This window comes from Fusarium poae, chromosome 3, assembly GCF_019609905.1.
Source record: "Fusarium poae strain DAOMC 252244 chromosome 3, whole genome shotgun sequence".
NCBI lineage: Eukaryota > Fungi > Ascomycota > Sordariomycetes > Hypocreales > Nectriaceae > Fusarium > Fusarium poae.
In genome coordinates, this window is record NC_058401.1 from 2,536,252 (window position 1) to 2,555,642 (window position 19,391).

Below are 19,391 nucleotides of genomic sequence, written 5' to 3' on the forward strand. Positions count from 1 at the left end.
AGGCGTCACTTTTAGACGTCCAGGTTCGGATCCAAGCTCGAAAATTGAGCTTCGTTTTTAACACTTTAATTTACTTCGGCTACGCGAATTTTCGGCACTTCTGCCTTGTCTCATGAGCGACACGAATAACTGATAGGCCTATGACGATACGGTAGTTTGACAATGCCAACCGTGAAGCGACACAAGGGCAGCGGCGCCGCCAAAGCGCAGCAACAGAGCGAACCAAAGCCCAAGTCTATCGATGGCCGGCCGACTCCAGCGGAGGTAGAGGAAGAGGAACATCAGTTTGTTCAGCTTGCGCGAAAGCATTGGCTGAAGTCCGGCAAGAAGCCTGCAAAGCCAAAGGTCAAGAACGATGTTCTGAAGCAGAGTATCTGGGATGTGCTCGAACGCGAGGGCTTCCAGTACAAGCCTCTCTTGCTTCTTGAAAGCCTGCAGACTCTAGAAAGGTATGTATGTCGCGGGGGGGAGCCCTGGGGGTATCAGATGCTAACAAATGCCTGTCTAGTTATTTGTGGCCTGGCTACACTGAAGAAGCTTCCAATTTTCACGTTCTATTGATTGCGCTCATCACAAATGTCAAGCACCGGGAGCATCTTGCGACATGGAGTGAGTAGCTTCTACAATCTTGCGAAACTATTATTGACCGTTACCAGCGCTTTTCGAGGATCGACCCGCCGAATTTTCTTCCCTCTTTCGCCGACTCTTGTCCATGATGATCGATCGAACACTCTCTGCCACCCTTCGAACGCAACTCCTGTGTTTCTTCATCTATGCATTCCAGAGTCTCGATTGCACTCTTGTCAGAAAAGAATGCGCCCCTCTTGTGTCGATTGGGATCTGGCACAACTTGTCGACCGAACAGTCTCGTGAAGCTAGTCTCGAGCAACTTCCCCATCTACGAAAGGCCTGGAAGGCTGCGCACAAGCGATACGACGCAGCTGATGAACAAAATAAGGCGCGACTACGTTTCGAACGGTCCTGGCTTTATACACTCCTTCTTGACTTCCTGGGTCTGCTTTACACGCAAAATAGTAAAGCAGGTAAGTACATTCGACGAATTCTCTGTCGCATGTAACAACAACTAACGACCTCATAGACCAAGTGCTCTACTGCGAGCGATTCACTGAGTTTCTCGCTGATCTTCAAAGCCAACTTCCGACAAGGCGCTATGTCAATGCCTTGGTCCAAGATCTACACATAATACCTGCTGCAAGATTATCGCCAATGTTTAATGATGAGGAGAACACACTGCTTCGTGACCTACAAGCTCTCCTATCTCACTTCACTTTCTTCGACATCAATGACCAGACAGGTGCTCAATACAGCATCAAAGAAGCATATGATAAGCATTGCGAATCGCTTGCAAAGTTACAACGCACTGCCTTAAAACATTTTCGAGAAAAGTTGACCGTCTTAGCCTTGTCTAACTATGGCGCTGTTGACCAGAGGCAAGAACTGGAGTCCTTGCTCCAGCCCTTGACAGATGAAGAGCTGATGGAGCTGGTTTCGCTGCTCGGTTTCCGGACAGTATACCCAGACAGTCTCGGCCTCCCTGTTGACCGCAAGCTGTTACTAGAAGTCGTCTTGTCCAACTTTGAGCGCAGGAAAACGTTTCAAGAGGCTGCTCGTCATATGAGTCTGGCGCCAACAGAAGAGACTTTGTTTGACAGCAGCTTTCAACAAGCCGAGTCTTACGACGGATCACATCCTATGGCTCTGCCTAAACTCAACCTGCAATATCTCTCCGTGGGCGACTTTCTGTGGCGAACGCTTGTCCTGTACCGGTGCGAGTCTTTCTACGGAGTTCGTAAAGATATCGAGACTGCCCTACGACGCTTACGTCCTGAGTCGAAGAGATCAGATGAAACCAATTTCGCGGGTTTCTCAAAGATGGCAATGCCCATCTCGAAACCGGCTATTCTAGAGGTCGTGCCACCTCTGGTGGGAGATGATAAACCATCAACAGTACGCGCTGAGGTTTCCTTCGACGTCCGGCGGCTAGGAGAAGGCGTTCGCAGAGAATGGGACTCTCTTAGACAAGATGATGTTGTTTTCCTTATTGCAGTCGAGCCATCGCCGACAAAGTCTGCTAGCAATGGCGGAGAAAGTCTCTCCGAATCTGAACGATTGGGTGTGATCACTGTACGAACGGCTGAAATCCACCAAATCACTGACGACAAGGGTCGCCAGGTTCGAGATGGAGCTGGAACACTTGACAGCAAGCGTCGCATCCAGCTCAAGCTCGACCCTCAAGCTTATAGCAATGATGCTGAGCGGGCGGCCACTGGGAAGCCTGATGTGTACGGCAAAATCAACCTACTACTCAGACGAGGTAGGAGGGAGAACAACTTCAAGCCTGTACTAGAATCCATTCGGAATTTAGTGCTATCTGATGTACCTCTGCCAGAATGGCTCCATGAGGTGTTCCTTGGTTATGGCGACCCAGCAGGGGCTTATTATAAAAACCTACCAAATCGCGAACGCAAGGTAGACTTTAGGGATACGTTTCTTGACTGGCAGCATCTTGCTGAGAGTCTACCTGGCAAAATCATCGACCCAGGCGACGATGTTTCTGGTAGCTTTGGGCCACCGTATGTGCTTGAGTCTGTCGAGAAACAGGCCGAGCCTCCATCCACTAAGCCTTCCAAAAAGCGACGCCGAGATGCCGACCCTGCCCTTATCGCCGAAATTGAGACGTTAAAGGTGTCAAGTTACAAGCCACCTAGCAATGGACCATATCCCATTGATAACCCAAAACTCAACTCAGTGCGATTTACTCCCGCTCAGATCGAGGCCATCACCTCCGGTACCCAGCCTGGATTGACTGTCATTGTCGGACCCCCCGGCACAGGCAAGACAGATGTAGCCACACAGGTGATCAACAATATTTACCACAATCATCCTGAGCAGAAGACTCTATTACTCGCACATAGTAACCAGGCCCTCAACCAACTATTTGCGAAGATCGTTGCTCTGGATATCGATGAGCGACATCTATTGCGTCTAGGACACGGTGAAGAAGACCTTGACACAGAAGGAAACTTCAGCAAGCATGGTCGAGTTGAATCTTTCCTAGAGAACCGAGACCGTTATCTTCTCGAAGTGAGGAAGCTAGCAACCAGTCTTGGCGCACCCGGAGCCCATGAGAATTCGGCCGAGACGGCTGGATATTTCAATAACGTTTACGTTGTTCCTGCATGGAATAGGTTTCAACTAGTCGCCAGTGACAGTGCTTCTACCGTTTCTGATGTCGTGGGAGCTTTCCCTTTCCACGCATATTTTTCTGATGCTCCCCAGCCTCTATTTCCTCCGGAGGGAGACAAAGAGCAGGCTTTAGAGGTTGCAAATGGTTGTTATCGTCACATTTCCAAGATATTCTTAGAGTTGGCCGATGCACTTCCTTTCGAGGTCCTTCGACGAGACCGCGACAAGGCAAACTACCTTTTAACTAGCGAGGCTCGTATTGTTGCAATGACAACAACGCACGCCGCTATTAGAAGAGGTGAGATTGCATCGCTGGGTTTCCAGTATGACAACGTTGTTATGGAGGAGGCTGCTCAAGTAACCGAAATCGAGACATTCTTGCCTTTGGCTATGCAGAAGCCTCGCAACGGCAAGATGGGCCTTCAAAGAGTTGTTCTATGTGGAGACCACTTCCAAAACTCCCCAGTTATCCAGAGCCTGGCGTTCCGTCACTATGCCAACCTCGAACAGTCACTGTTCTCGAGACTGGTCAGACTAGGTGTGCCGACAGTCGCCCTCGACCAACAAGGGCGTGCCCGTGCATCGATAGCGAGCCTTTACCAATGGCGTTACCCCAAGCTTGATAACCTCCCCAGCGTGCAGACAAGCCCCGAATTTATCAAAGCCAACGCTGGATTTAAGTACGACTATCAGTTTATCAATGTACCTGACTACAAGGGCCAGGGTGAGGCTGAACCTACGCCTCATTTCATTCAGAACCTGGGAGAAGCCGAGTACGCAGTTGCTATGTTCCAATACATGCGCCTCCTTGGATATCCCGCCGAGAAGATCACCATTCTTACAACTTATGCTGGCCAGCGAGCTCTCGTAAAGGATGTGTTGTCTCACAGATGTGCCCGAAATTCAGTTTTCGGTCTGCCAAAGGCTGTAGCTACGGTCGACAAATATCAGGGCGAGCAGAACGATTGTGAGTATATGGGCTAATTGTTGATTTCCTCTCCTAAGCTAAAAACTAACACACTTTTTAGATATCATTCTGTCACTCACCCGAACGTCACGTGTGGGTTATCTACGCGATGTGCGGCGCATGACGGTAGCTCTGTCCCGAGCACGACTTGGACTGTACATCCTTGGTCGCCGTGAGGTCTTTGAGGCCTGCCCTGAACTCCGACCTGCTTTTGACTTGTTGCTGCAGAGGCCAGACAAGCTTATGCTTGTAACAGGAGAACTTTGGCCTACACCAAGGGAAATCACGGAGAAGCCTGGCGCAGTCGAAGGCGAGGTACCCATGGAAGGAGTCGAGCATCTGGGCCAGTATGTCTTTGAAATGACCAAGACGAAGATTAAGCAGCTTCAGGAAGAACAAGGGGAACCCATCATTGAAGAGGAGTTCGAGAACGGAGAAGAAGAATACGGCAATCGCGACGAGGATGAGGACGATGAAGATGATGTCGAAGCAGATATTTTGGAAGTCCGGGAGGGAGAGTGAACCGATCTATTAGCTGAACACTAGTATATTGTCCATTGTTTGCTCGACACAGGAGGGGAACAAGCTCTACAGGTTTCGCAGAGCACAGGACCACTACAAAATTTATCCATCTAAAGCCAGCGTATCAAAATATTGCCTGTGTTTAAACCGCAACTTATATGAGTCAGTGGAGCATCTTTAGGAGACGGTCTAACAATGATTAAAAAAACAGCATTAACTTTGTATTTCAACGATTTTCTTGGCCCGCGTCAGACGTCACTGAAAGGATAGCCATTGTTACGAGGGTGTAGTTGTACATGTTATTTCTCCCGTTCCCGCTACCGTCGATTGCGTTTCGTCTTAACTAGATGCGCAATATTGATATGTTTGTTAACCCAATAAGGCCATAATGTAAAGGAGAACGGTCAAAAGGTCACGAACTACAGGTCATGGTCCCATAAGACGAGACGGAGAGACGGACAAACGAGGCATGGGCAAACAGTGGTACGGCTGGGAGATTACGATAGTGCCTGTAGCCCATCCCTTAGTATAATAATGCAGGGCACCCAATATCTCATCTTATGCGGCTACATACTGTCTTGGAATGGCGATAATTGTACTATGCCTGTCTAGTTGGTCACAAATTAGGCAGCGGCCAGTTAGGGGCCTCCTTAGGTGCTTGGCTGAGTAGTCAATCTGTATGACTCCTTGAGAATATAGACTAAGACTGGATTCATGTAATACCATGTAAGAAGGCAGAGTCTTGTGGTCTGATGACTCGTTTTGTGATAACATTGTCTGTGCGTGACTAAAGTGTAAACAAAGACTGGCCATGCTCCATATGGAGAAAACAAAAATACATTGGCGAAGAGTGATGGGGTTTTGAGAGCTCAGACCCAGCAGAAGAAGTAAAACAATGTTGTATGGGCATCAGATCAGGCCTACCGCTACGTTGGTTACTTGGGTAGGTAGGTAGTCTATGCCCAACCTCCTAACTACCTACTAATCTATGTACCTATGTAACATGTTAAACAATGCAACCGATCGAAGGGGTGAAAGAGTTCAAGCGCCCTACGCAGATTGCAAGGCACGATTATGTTTTCAGGCAGAACTTAGCCATACGTTAAGAGTTATTGGCTTTTGTTGTTATCGAAAATGAATAAAAACAGAGTTAATATTTCCCTTGGCTACCTACCAAGGTACGTAATACTTCTCCTTTAGATTCGCCCCTAACAACGTTACCTTGTCCTGGCAGCCTGTGTATGTATGAGTTGGCATCTGAGCATCATTGCTTACCTATGTTAACGGTGTTGGTCGCTCCACTTCTAAGCCCAGAAAAGGAAAGACGAAGGAAGGACTGACAGTTTGGGCATCTGTGACAATGAAAAGTCTCGCCCTCGTTTAGATTAGGCTACACACTGCCTGCTTCACACTACCATAGTAGCACATTGTTGCTTTTAGAGTAGCCAATATCCTCCTTTTCAAACCCAAATCGCATGTCCTTGACAGCGAGCCATGCCTGCCATGCCTGCCTGGTCCATGCGTGCTGCTATCAGTGTCACTCCACTCCTTTGTGATTCACTTTTGTCGTTGTTTGATTGATATGTTGTGATGTGCCGTCCGCTATGTAGGAATACTTTAGACCGAGTAGCTAGCTGTTGGGTGTTACTGCACCCTATCAGCCTCAAACATGTTCTATTCGGGATTTCCTTTTCTGGACTTGCCTACCAATGACCAGATTTGAGGGTGAGGAACTAGAGTCATCCATGAATCATTTCTGGAGACGAGACGCAGCACAGACAGGCCGGGCCCGCGGGTTGAATATCCGAGTTATCTATGCCCTGGCTAGCTCAGCAACATGGAATGATGTGTTAAGCAACAACGAGTGTATAGATAGATGTGTAAGTTTTTAAATTAAATAAGTTGTAAATAAAAGCAAAGTTTATGCGATCACATATCGTCGATGATTTGTTGAACAGAATAGGACATCTGCCAACAAAAGCATATTGTGTATGCATGTCATGTCTGTCACCCATGCCATGAGCAACTAATCTAGGTAGCCATGTGATGATCAGTTAGAGCCGAAGAAAGAGTCACTGCAACACCAATGAATGATTCAACAAATAACCAGAACTGTTATCCTCAGGCATGAGTCGACGTTAGTTACCTAGGTAGGTAGTCAGTAGATCCGTCTGGGGTAGGGTAGGCCGGCATTTTGACCGCCACTGGTGAAATTTAGTCTTGGGTAACTTTGGTTGCGCAGCCAATATGCCATCTTAAACCATGGTAGGAGAAAGCTTTTCTCATCAAACTTTTGATCACTCGCCCACGGGGATGGGAACTTGAACTGACGTAGGTAGGTAGTAATAGTTGAATGGCTGCTTGGGTTAGTTAATAATTAACCAACCAACTAACTAGGGACTGGGTTGGGCTAGGCTGGGCTACTTTGTATCCAGAAAAAAATATTAAGAGGATAAAGAAAAAATAATGAAGCGTGGGATGTCTGGAGGACAGTGTAGGATTGCCCATTGCTTGGCAGATGCTGACACTGTATATGCAGCCTGACAACACAGCATCAGCAAACTTAATGGGCTGGTGACAGTGATTAACCTCAAAGCATAGCCCCTTGTGTGCACTCTGATCGTACAGTGTCGAAACCCAAAATCTTGTTTTTTTTTCTAAAACAAGCCCTTCCCTTCGCCCCTTCCCCATCCTTATCATAGACTGCTGCCCAAATTTTTTTGCTGGCTTCTTCTAAAATCCTCACCAACAATTCAACCTCCCTGGTCCGGTGGAAAAATCTTTCTTTCTAACCAGACTCAGTATTGGATTCTGTCCTGTGTAATACCAACATCACAGAGACCATCTCCCCTCCCCTCGATTCTTTTTTCTGTCGCCACGCAGGATCGTAGCTTGTCTCGCCTCCAAACTGACTGACTGCCTACCTATTCTTCATCGTTGGTACGACTTCATTCCTTGAACTCCCCTCGTCAACCTCTCCTCGAGCGAGCCGCATTTCGGATATACCGCTGCGTCTTTTCTCGAGATCTCTTTGTTGAGATTGAGGTATTATTTTTTTTCTCACCCATCATCCCGAAAAAAATAAAATAAAAAGAGGAAACCTTGTGCGTCTCCTCTCGTTGACGACTCTTGTTGCCCCGCCTGCAACTTCGAACAATTCGACGAGTCCCGGCCCCGGCGCCATCTATTCCGCTTTCTCCCTCGACGCCCACAAAAAAAATTATCTAAACACCACCACTTTCACGCATCGCGAACGAGCGGCACCGAATTACCTTATGACGCCGCCTGCCAACCAGCAGAACTCCACCCCTGCGAACAATACTCCCGCGACTACGGCTTCGTATGCCTCAGCTGCAGGTGCGCCTAAGAAATCAACTCAGGCCCCTGTAGTCGCAACTGGATCCCACCCTGCCGCGGTGGTTGGAGGTTCGTCTTCATCGCAGAATGCGAAGGACGCTTCATCGTCTCCTGTGAACGGCAAACCAGCCGTCGCCCCCGCTGTCTCTCGTAGCAGCGTCAACATCAACGGATCCGACCACTCTCGCAAAAGCTCTGTCACCATGGCTGCGAACGCCCCCAACAACTTTGTCGCCAACGGTGGCCCTGTCGGTGGTGCCAAATCAAACATTCAGTTCGGTTTCGACTCTCCCGCAATGGCTAACAGCACGCCCCAGTCCACCAGTGCTGCACCTATTCCCATCCCCGGTGGGGCCAACGCCCGAGTTCCTTCGCCCGCTCACTCACCTTCGCCCATTCCCCAACCCTCTGCCAGCGGTGGCCGACCTCCTTCCGGTCTTCAGCAGGCAAGCGGAACCATGACATTCGGTAGTCTTGGTAGCGATGGCGAGGTAAGTCCACATACTTCAGCTTCAACCTCGCTTAAATCATTACTGACTTGTTACAGCGCCACATGAGACCAGGCTCCGTTTCTAACAACCCTAACGCACAATCCGGAGCTCACTTCCGACGCGAATCTGGCCATTCTGCACAAGGTGATGGTGCTGGACGAGGCAACTTTCAGGCTCAAGGTGGTCGAGGTCGTGGTTTCAACCCTCACGGAAACAACTTCAACCCCCAGATGGGCTATCCTCCCAACAACCAGTACCGTAACGGTCCCGGTCAAGGCCGCGGCATGCCGGCAGCCTTCCAGCCTCAGCCTCGCTACCCGAACTCTCCTCAACCAGCTCGAAGCCCGGCTCTTGTGCCTTCTATGCCAGGTACCCCCAACATGCAGACTGCCAATATGCAACCTAACATGGCAATGGCGACACCTCCGCAATACCATTACCCGCCTCCTATGGCTCAACAGCATCAACAAGTACAGTACCCCCCTTCTCAAGTTTATAAGCCTCTATCAAAGAACAATAAAAAGAGTAAATCAAAACGTGGCGAACTGGAAAAGTTGGTCCAGACCGCCCGTCCGCAAGATTGTTCGCGAGATCTGCATGATGATGAGCTCAACCAATCTCGGCGTTTCAACAGACGTCCAGATCAACCGCAGCGAGAACAAAACGTCAGCAGCACTCGTCGATCATCTTCGGGCCAGCCCAAAGTCACTCCTCCACCCCTTAGTTTGAGCATTGCAACTGCTTCAGACATATCGCCCGAAAATGAGTTCTACGATCCCTTGCTAACTTTGAAAAATCAGAATTACGGCTACCCCCCTGCACCACAGCAAATGGATGCTTATGGACGTCCACTTGGGGCGATGCAGTACAACTATGGCAATATGCCGTACATGGCTCCTCCTCAAGCTAACTCTCCAAGCTTTAACCAAAACTTCGTCACGCCATACCAACAACATAGCCACAGCATGTCCCGAACTCCTTCTCAGCCTGAGAGGCCCCCGAGCGCCAGCCAGCAGAACACTCCTCTCATCGTCTCCTCTACTCCTCAGCCCCAAAACTCCTCCCTTAAGCCCACCGCAAACAGCTTCAAGGTACCCAAGAAGAGCGCCGCCATTCAAATCAAGAATGCTGCTGGTGAAGTGATTGACACATCGTCTTTCAAGACTCCTGCTTCCCCTGCATCCAGCATCCAACAATCCAAGACTCCCCCTGTTGTTGCATCTTCGGCTACTCCACCTCCCAAGCAGGCTACTCCATCGCATGGCCGCACTGATAGCCATGCGGCTCCCAAGACTGCTAAGCAGATTCAGGACGAGCTGAAGGAGAAGATCAAGCAAGCCACCCAGGCAGAAGAAAAGCCCAAGTCCGAAGCGAAGCCCGAAGACAAGCCTGCTGAGCAGTCTGAGGTCAAGCCTACCGATAGTAAGGTTGAGTCTGCACCTGCTGCCAAGGTGGAGACGGAAAGCCAGGTTAGCTCTGAGACCAAGGCACCCGAGCCCACCCCTAAGGTTGAGGAGCCCAAGGTTGAGGAGCCCAAGGTTGAGGAGCCTAAGGTTGAGGAGCCCAAGAAGGAAGAACCCAAGAAGGCCGAAGAGCCTGCAAAGAGCGGCGATCCTGACGAGGATGAGATGGAGCGAATGATCCGTGAGATGGAAGAGGAGGACGCTCGCCGTGAAAAGGCCGAGGAAGAGCATCGCAAGAAGCGCGAGGCTGAGAAGGCTGCTGCCAAGGAACAGGAAGATAAGGACCGTGCCAAGAACACTGCTGAGGCAGACCGCAAGCTTCGAGAACAGGAGCGCGAGATGGAACGGCTCGAAGAGGAGCGAGAGAAGCGTCGTCAACAGGCTGAATCATCCGGTGCACCTGGTCTCTCAATTGCTGAGCTCCTCGCGCGAGAACGAAGCGGCAAGGGGGCCGAACCTGCCAAGGTCGAGTCTGTTACCGACAAGCTTGCTAGCATGAAGATTGGAGGTGATAAGCCTACAGATGCTGGTTCTAAACCTGAGAAGCGCGGTGTAAAGCCTGCTGCTCTCAACTTGAGCCCTCTCAACACTAAGCCAGTGGAGCCTGCTCAGCCCAGCGCTGCTCTCCAGTCTCTCAAGTCCGCCCGCTTCTTGAAGGTCATTGAGCAAGATATCTACCCTGAAGGTATCAAGTCGCCCAACCCCTCTCTTAACGCTGCCGTCCAAAGCAAGGGCAAGAGTTTCAAGTACGATTCCAACTTCTTGTTGCAATTCCAGAAGGTCTTTACCGAACAGCCCTCTCTCGAGTTCCACCAGCAGGTCAAGTCCCTTATTGGCGATGAGCGTTCCAGGACTAACACTCCTGGTGGCTCTGGCCGTGGTTCTCGCGGTGCAAACACCCCTGGTCCTATGGGTGGATTCCCTGGCATGGGTAACTTTAATGCACCTTCTGGCAGCACTCTTCCCCCTGGCAGTACTTCGATGTCACGCTTTGCCATGTCCAACCAGCGACCTGGTGGTCCTATGGGTTCTCTGGGCCGCTCCAACACTGGTGGCTTCCCTTCAGGTGGTTCGCGAGCTGGTTCTCAAGTGCCGAACTCCCCACGCGGCTCTCGTCGTGGCCGTGGTAGCAACAACCGTGGCGAAGCAGCCAAGGAGGCTCAGGCTGCTAAGACCATGCCTTTGACCGCCGGCATGGACCTCAAGCCTATTGTGCAGTCTGCTACCGGTTGGAAGCCTACAAGCATAGGTAAACCTGCCAGCGCATCCGCTGCCCCTAGTGGCCACATGGAACCTGATATGGTCCAACGAAAGGTCAAGGCTGCTCTGAATAAAATGACACCCGAGAAGTTCGACAGAATTGCCGACCAAATCCTTCTCATTGCTTCTCAGTCTAAGGAGGAGGCAGATGGCCGTACACTCCGACAGGTCATCCAGCTTACCTTTGAGAAGGCCACTGACGAGGCTCACTGGGCCTCGATGTATGCCAAGTTCTGCAAGCGTATGCTCGAGACTATGAGCCCCGAGGTTCGCGATGAGCGTATCAAGGACAAGAATGGCCAGGTAGTCAGTGGTGGCAACCTGTTCCGAAAGTACCTCCTCAACAGATGTCAGGAGGAGTTTGAGCGCGGCTGGACTGTCAACCTGCCCGAGAAGCCTGCTGAGGAAGACGAAGGCAAGAAGACTGGCGAGGCTGCTTTGCTCTCCGACGAATACTATGCGGCCGCTGCTGCCAAACGTCGTGGTCTTGGTCTTGTCCAGTTTATTGGTGAGCTTTATAAGCTCGGCATGCTTACTGAGCGTATCATGCACGAATGTGTGCACAAGCTCGTCGACTATAAGGGAATGCCTGACGAAGCTGAAGTTGAGTCGCTCAGCAAGCTGCTTCGTACCATTGGAGGCAACCTTGACCAGACCGAAAAGGGTCGCCCCATGATGGATGCTTACTTCCAGCGCATCCAGAGCATGATGGATATTCCTGAGCTGCCTAGCCGACTCAAGTTCATGCTCCTGGATGTTATTGACCTTCGCCGAGCCAAATGGGTTTCCAAGGAAACCAACAAGGGACCCAAGACCCTCGAGGAGGTTCGTGCCGAGGCCGAAGCCGCGCAAGCTGCCAAGGCACAGGAAGCAGCCCGCACCAACCCGCGAGGCGGTGGTGGTCGTCCTCCTGTCGGACGCGGTGACGCTCGCAACTTTTCTGGTGGTTACCAACAGCAGGCTGCCAGCAACCAGGTTGGCATGGACGACCTTCGCCGCCTCAAAGGCTCTGCCAACCGAACATCAAGCGGCAACATCTCCCTTGGTCCCACTTCCATGCTATCGTCTCGCAGTAACAGTGGAAGACGCATGGGTCCTGGTTTCCTTGGCCCTCGTGGTGAGGATTCTGCTACTTCTTCACGAACTGGCACACCGCCCACACGAGAGAACACCTCTCACTCTAATGCATTCAGGTAAGATTTCTCTCACTGAAACATAACAAAACATCAGACATGTGCTAACAGTTGCCCAGTCTTCTTGCTAACATGGAGAACGACCATCCGGCTTCCCCTCCCTCTACTTCTGCCTCACCTGCGATCTCGAAGGCTGTCCCTGCAGACAGCGATAAGAAAGAGAGCGAATAAAAGTATCCTTCCTTCGGTGTCTTGCATTTCGGCAGAATAGACGGGGCGGGGCTGTTTTTTTTTTTTTGCATTTACAGGCTTTTTCCATCAGACGTGTCCCAAAAGTTGAGCACAGTTTCTTTTTCCTTTTTACAGAACTCATGATACCTTTGCCCATAGACGGACGGACATGATGCTCCTCACAGTGAGAGGCGACCCTCAAAAATTTCGGACCAGGGGATTTCTTACATTGATGTCATCGCCTACTCCTTTACCTCAGCCCGTTCCTGAGCATGCTTCGAGTGTGTTTCAGTTCTTTAATGTTGTGGAGGATTTTCGGCTCAAGGTGAATTTACGGCTGTCACTTGCCAGCATGTCGCTGGTTGTTTTATTCTATTTCCAGTGTGCTTTCGAAGAAGGCGACGTGGTTTATTGATGGCAAGAAGTGGTATCATGACACCACACCATCATATACAAACGACTCGGGGTGGGAGGGAGGGTGGGTGGAAGGAGGTGGTGTTCAGGGAATATGCGATTGATTTCTTTTCGGAATCCACGAGACGAATGAGGAACGTAATGCCAGGGCACAAACGAAATGGAATGAGCGGGACGCTGATGAATCATCAGCGCGTTTCGCATATTCTCGTTCCTACATGCAGGACAGCTTCTGGCCGTGCTTATGCCCATTCACTGGCTCTAGATGTTGCCCAGGGATTCAGGTCACGATAAGGCAGGAAAGGTTTACAAACAAGACCATGAATGATGATGATGACATGGGGCTTATTTACTTCCCCTTATAGGCATGTGCATCTGTGTATCAAGAAGGAGGGCAGGGCTGTTAATTAACGTCTCTGTCACTTGGTCTCCGGTGTATATAAGGGCCTGGTCGAGCTTTGATAAAGGGTCTTTATGATGCTTTTGCTGTTTATCATCTGGAATCGAAGGAGCATGGAACACTAGCATGAAAATTTACATATATGTTCAAATCTTGTTTCTATAACGAGCGTGAAGTCAGATTGCGTTAATGGTGATGTGATGTGTGTAGGTTGGCATTCATTTGTGAGGTATGACCGCACGGTAAATGGCACATAGGGGTTTTGTTCTTAAGAGTCAGTTGCTGATGCTACTAGACTACGTGGTTTGTGTTAAATACGTGAAAGGTAATTGTGAAAATTAGAGTAAGGCTCTGTTCATCTCGAAACTCCCCAAACTCCATTATAGTTGCTCTTCTGCGTCTCTCGGCCGTCCACGAAACCTAACGATCTCTATACAATCCCTGGTCATAAAACATGACATGCTCGAGACGCCGCTTATCCAATTATCCACTGAGCATTTCTTAGTAAACCTACGCAAACACATCCATCCATATTTTCTAACAATCATGCCAGTGGCTTGAAGCCCAACTTTGTGAAAAGAGTATCCATAGCTACCCATTGACGACCGCACTTGTCAAGATACTTGTCAACAACACCCTTGATATTTCCGAAACGCACACGGTTGTGTTCGGCTAGCGCAAGGATGTTTTCGCGGTCTGGTCTGGACATTTCTGTGATTGCAGCTTTGGTCTTGGCCTTGTCTACATCCCAGAGACTGGCAAAGTAGAGTAACTGGGTGTAGATTGCCTTCTCCGTATACTCGTACCGCATCCGGCCAAGACAGTCTCGTGCGAATCCCTTAGGCCCAAGGCAACGAGAGCCGTAGACGCTCATTTGACGAGTACGGTTGCCGCACTGAGTATCATCGCAGATAAGCCAACCCTCATAATACCGACTTGTTTGGGTACGGATGGCGTGCTCCATTTGAGCAACAACCGAAAGTGTTGAGATGAGAGTACCGCAAGAGCCACAGAGGACACCTGACTGTGATACTCTCTCAGGGGTTGCAGTGACGCCTTCAAAAATGGATGAGGCTTTGCACTTCCGACAGCGTAAGGACAAGCGAGCGCAATCGCCGAAACGAACTTCGTCTGGGATTTGAGAGTCCAATGGGTGAATCTCAAGATCGTTGTTTGAGCTATTTTGCTGGGTCTGGAATGAGCTATACCGCTTGATATCCAGACCAAGCTGTTCCGCCAGTTGTGAAGTCGATGTACCGACAATGTTGGCGCAAAGACGCTCGACAGGTGGGAAGATTTGCTTGCCAATATACCATTCGACATCAGGCAACAGGGAAGGGTCTGCCTTGAGGTCGCCAGGAGTGTACGCTCGTTTAGGGGCAGGCTCGGAGCTGTTGCTGTCGCCTGTAATCACGTACGCTATAACATCTCCTTTGCGAACTGTCTTGCCTTTGGCAATTTCGCGAAGAGCGACTTGAACCTGAGGCATAGAATTGGCTTCGGGGTAGTCTTGGGGTGCCTTTCCAAGTTGTGTGTAGATGGTGTATTTCTGTATGGGGATACTTTGCTCGCGCATCTTGCCCGCAATTTCGTTCAAATACTCGTGAATTCGGGCAATTGAGATCTCGGTATCGTCGCCAGAGAGGATCTCGTTTAAGAGATGCTGAGAAATCTCTTTAGACAGAGCACAGTACTCTCGGCGCTTCATATCGAGACCTTTGACTTCCATCTTCTCAATGAACTTGCCATCCTTTTCCACAAGATTGATGGCGGCATACTTCTTCTTGGCTTGGAGAAGGATCCGGCGGAAGACGTTATCGATATCGATCTCAAGAAGCTTGTATTGCTCGTTAACCGCTTTCTTGAAGTCGTTACCGACCTTGAATGCGTCGGCGACGTTGTCCACGTTGGCATTGATCATGACGGAATCAGTGTCGCCGTAAATAACTTGCAAAGAATTGCTCTCGGCAAGCTCTTTCGTGCTGCGAAGAATCTCGCGGCCCTTGAAAGTGGTTAAGACAGCCAAAGGTCGAGCGTAGAAGCGTGACTTGGTATATCCCAAGCATCCGTACATAGAGTTGGCAGTCAGCTTTAGGGCAAGCTGCTTGATGTCCCATGTAGCCAACTCCTCTGGGGTGGCCTTCTTATCCTTCATGAGACTCTTGACTTGGCGACGACGACTAACAAGAGTGGCAATAAGCCTAGGGAGAATGCCCTGGTCTTGGTTGGTAGGGACCTCAGGGACTTCGTCATCTCCTTCTTTCTGCAGCAATGGTTAGCCGGGGATCTGAAAGCGAATTAAAAATACCCACTGTATCTGGCCTGTCTACTGTTGTGAAACAGATGTTAAACTCTTGGATAATGGAAGGATACAGAGAGTTGAAGTCCATGACAAGTACAAACTTGTCGTACAAGCCCTTTTCTGGCTCGAAAACCAGACCACCCTTATACTTGTCCTTCTTTTTTCCGTCGGCAACTTCCCCTTCACGTTGTGCTTCTTCAGCACGCTGTCGACTGCGGAATGTCTGCTTGTCGGGACAGATGTACTTGTTGCGGTAAAATTCATGGAGCAAAATGTACTCGTTTCGTTCTGCACGAGTTCCGGTCAAGGTTCGTGCCCATGAGTTTCCTGCAAGGTTAGTCAAAACTTTGGTCAGGGGCAACATCTGAACACCCAGAGCCAAAGCTGCGATGAAGTGCGTATCAGCCTCCATGTGGGTGATGTAATCGAGAAGACCCTGCTTTTCCTTGGCCCAGGTCTTCAGAGCATCCTCATTATCGAATTCACGGCGACGGTTGTCGCCTGACAGGTACAGGCTACACATTTCCGTTAAACTCCAAGACTGACACTTGAGCATGACCGACTTTCCAGCATCGTTGGCCAGATCACACATGAGACGACCAGAAAGGATCTGACGTTCAGCAAAAACATTACCGCCTGTCTTGCCAATTGATGCCGGCCACTGTGTACGGCGGAGTCTGCCCAATCGCGACCACCCGGGAATCTTCTTTTCGTGCAAACGATTGAGAAGCACACTGTAGTCCACACCTTCCAATTGGTGACCAAGGATGACATCCGGGTCAGCAACATCAACCTGGGCGAGGAAGAACGCAAGAATATCAGCTTCTTGTTTTTTCAAGACAATCAAGCCACGGTTTCTCTTCTTCGCAAGATGATCAAAGCCCATAGGGAAAGACTGGCCATGTGGGCGGATTACAGTGAAAGTCCGACATGGGAGCTTCTCAGCAGGTGTAGTATCAGCGAGGGAGACCTTTTCGTAGATTCTTGCACTGATAGACAAAATCTCTTGTTTGTTGGCCTTCTCGTTAAAGGCAGTTCTAAGTGCGACGCTCATGAGAGTCAAGGGAGGAGCATCAAGGTTGTCGGATTCGCTCAAGACAGAGACCATATTTGGGTGATCAGCCACAACTTCAAGCTTGCAGTGAGAAGCGTTCTTCAGCTTGTCAAAATCAGCGTCTTCGATCTTGAGCCAACATGGACCCATAATGTTCTTCCAGAGAACGAATTGCTCAAACAGGGAGGTGTTACTCCCAAAGACGTGGGAATAGGTCTCACCGGGTCGGTTAGGGTCGACCTCCGGCTCTAGAATAGGGGTTAGTTGGTTGAAAATAACCCGTAAAGGAGGATATTGTGACTTACTGTTGTAAGGGTAGAGAAGTTTCATATACTGAGCTTCTTTGGGAACATCGCGAAGTTCAAAGGCATACTTTCTTGTACAAGCCTTGATCTTGTACATACCGACATTCATCTTGGTCATCATGGTGTCGATTTCGTCGTAAACTTGCATCATTTCCACCTCCTCGCCCGTTTCCTCGCCATCTTGCATGCGATGCTCGCGCGGCAGGAAATATAGTTTTCTCAAAATATTATCCACTTTGACAAAACAGCTGACGTATGACTTCGTTTTCTTGTTCAGTACTTTACCGAAGAGACAAAGACTACCATTTAGCTCCGTGTAATCGGTCCAGAAGAAGTTGAGACTGCCGTCCTCCTCGATGGCATCTTTGTGGTCGATCTTTCCAATGGTCTTTGCTTCCGCTGGCGAGCTTGAGACAACATTGAGCCTCTCTGTCAAAGCATTCCACGAGGTAGGGTTTACTGAGGCAACGTTTGGTTTGACAGGAGAAGAACTGGCGGGGGTCGGATCAGTCTCTGCCTTGAGGATTTTTTTGATCGGCCTTGAACTGGTCAAATTGACACTAGTTGTAACAATAGCACCAGTATGGGCAACCTCCATCATATCCTCGTCATCGTCGTCTTTTGGTTGTTGTTTGATCTGAGCTTTCCTCTGCGCGACCTTTGCAGCCGGTGAAGAAGGTGCTGGGTCACTCATGGGGACGTCTGCGGTTTCCAATAGATCATCGTCGGCAGGAGGGAAGAAGTCGTCGTCGTCGTCGCGAGCTGGAGGGGGAGGGGGAGGAGATGGCATTCGGGTATCGAGAATCTTCTTCTTCTTGGAAATGGGCTCAGGTGCGGGTGAGAGAGCCCTGGCTTTGCGGCGGCCACCACCAGATCTTTCAACTTTTGAGATATGGGCAGGTTCTGGAATGTTGCTATCGACCTCTCCGAGTAGATCGGACAAGAAATCGTCATCAGCCTTTGTTTTTACAGCCTGATTGTAATTTAGTCGGTCATTCTGGGTTATTGCAGAGAAGATCTTGTACCTTTGGCTTTGGCTGCGTCCTGCTGGCGCTTTTGAAGTATTCGCTAATATCCCTATCGTTGGCATCTCGCTTGTTCTGCTCTTCTTGACGACTCTTTTTTGCTGCGTCGTTTGTAAGTAAAGGGAGACGAGATAGGCTTAACAATTTGGGAGACTAACCGGCCTTACTAGGTCGTCCACGAACACCGGCCTCTTCTTCACTATCGGAATTGTAGGCTTGCACTCGATCCCAGTCTTCGCGGCCGTCATCTGCATAACCTCGGCCATTGTCATCGACAACAAAGTCATCCTGATCCAATCTTTCTCGAACAACCTTCTTATATCCATCCTCGTCAACTTCGTCGTATAGATCATCAACGTCGGCAACTTTGTAATTATCGAAAGCCTTCTTGCCAGAGGCCCGAAGGGCCTTGAGCTCAGCGAGCCGAGCCCTGTGAGACATGACGAGAATGAGGGCCTAGACCGATGGCATATCAGAAAAAGGTCAAAATGAGGGTAGAGAATTGAATCTGGTGATGGTATATTGTGGCGCCTTGATTGTCGTTTCGTTGTAGGGAGTTGTCAATATCGAGACTGGAAGTGGTGGAGGGACTTGGTCCCCCGGTAACGAGTACTGCTCATTTAGAAAAGTGGTCAGGGCAGACGCGTCAAAAGCGCGTTCACTTTCGCGATTTCCCCGTCAACGGTGGGGCCATCTATAAAGTGCTCTGTCGCGAGACGGGCCAATAGGTGGTACTGGAAATTGAGTCAGCGCCTGTTGGCGACTAAGTGCTAAAGTACAGTACCCCGCGCTAGAGATACGAGCAGACACCTGTGCATAAAAGCATGCATAAAGCAACCACTTTACGCGGCTTTATTAATGTTAGTGTCCTGATTGTTATAGGAGAGCGTTTACTGGATTTCTCATTGTTGGGTATCTAAAGAGAAACTGTAGCAGTGGCATATATCTACCTATCTATGATAAAATCTGCTACATATTCGTCAATATAATTGTCAGAAAATGGTTCCCACCTAAAATCACACACTGCCTACCTACTAAGATACTGGGTTCGACGTATCATGTAGAACAGATTGAAACGTCAACCTGCTTGAGTACCTTCCTTCTGGTATCAAGTCAGTTATGAGCCAGTAACAACTGACCAGGGAAGCTGTCAATGAGTGTAGTTCCTTCTGCAACTAAGTTCATCAAAAGCATGCAAAACCCAGAGGCAACATACCTAGTATCCATACCTACCTACTATCTGAATTAATCCTCCATTTA

At 49.6% G+C, this 19,391-nt stretch overlaps 3 protein-coding genes across 3 annotated transcripts; 2 read left to right on the forward strand and 1 right to left on the reverse strand.

Annotated features, from left to right (window-relative positions):
- Positions 1–162: 162 nt before the first annotated feature.
- On the forward strand, positions 163–4,696 carry FPOAC1_008244 (uncharacterized protein; the record flags this gene model as incomplete). Its single annotated transcript, XM_044852689.1, has 5 exons — positions 163–449; positions 509–609; positions 657–1,043; positions 1,100–4,174; positions 4,236–4,696. The coding sequence occupies 5 exons, from the start codon at positions 163–165 to the stop codon at positions 4,694–4,696; spliced, it is 4,311 nt and encodes a 1,436-aa protein (XP_044705359.1).
- A 3,275-nt stretch (positions 4,697–7,971) lies between these two features.
- FPOAC1_008245 (uncharacterized protein) lies at positions 7,972–12,631 on the forward strand (the record flags this gene model as incomplete). Its single annotated transcript, XM_044852690.1, has 3 exons — positions 7,972–8,544; positions 8,601–12,460; positions 12,520–12,631. 3 exons carry the CDS (start codon positions 7,972–7,974, stop codon positions 12,629–12,631), a joined length of 4,545 nt encoding a protein of 1,514 aa, XP_044705360.1.
- A 1,358-nt stretch (positions 12,632–13,989) lies between these two features.
- FPOAC1_008246 (uncharacterized protein) lies at positions 13,990–18,572 on the reverse strand (the record flags this gene model as incomplete). Its single annotated transcript, XM_044852691.1, has 5 exons — positions 13,990–15,708; positions 15,758–17,049; positions 17,107–18,079; positions 18,132–18,232; positions 18,290–18,572. 5 exons carry the CDS (start codon positions 18,570–18,572, stop codon positions 13,990–13,992), a joined length of 4,368 nt encoding a protein of 1,455 aa, XP_044705361.1.
- Positions 18,573–19,391: the final 819 nt, after the last annotated feature.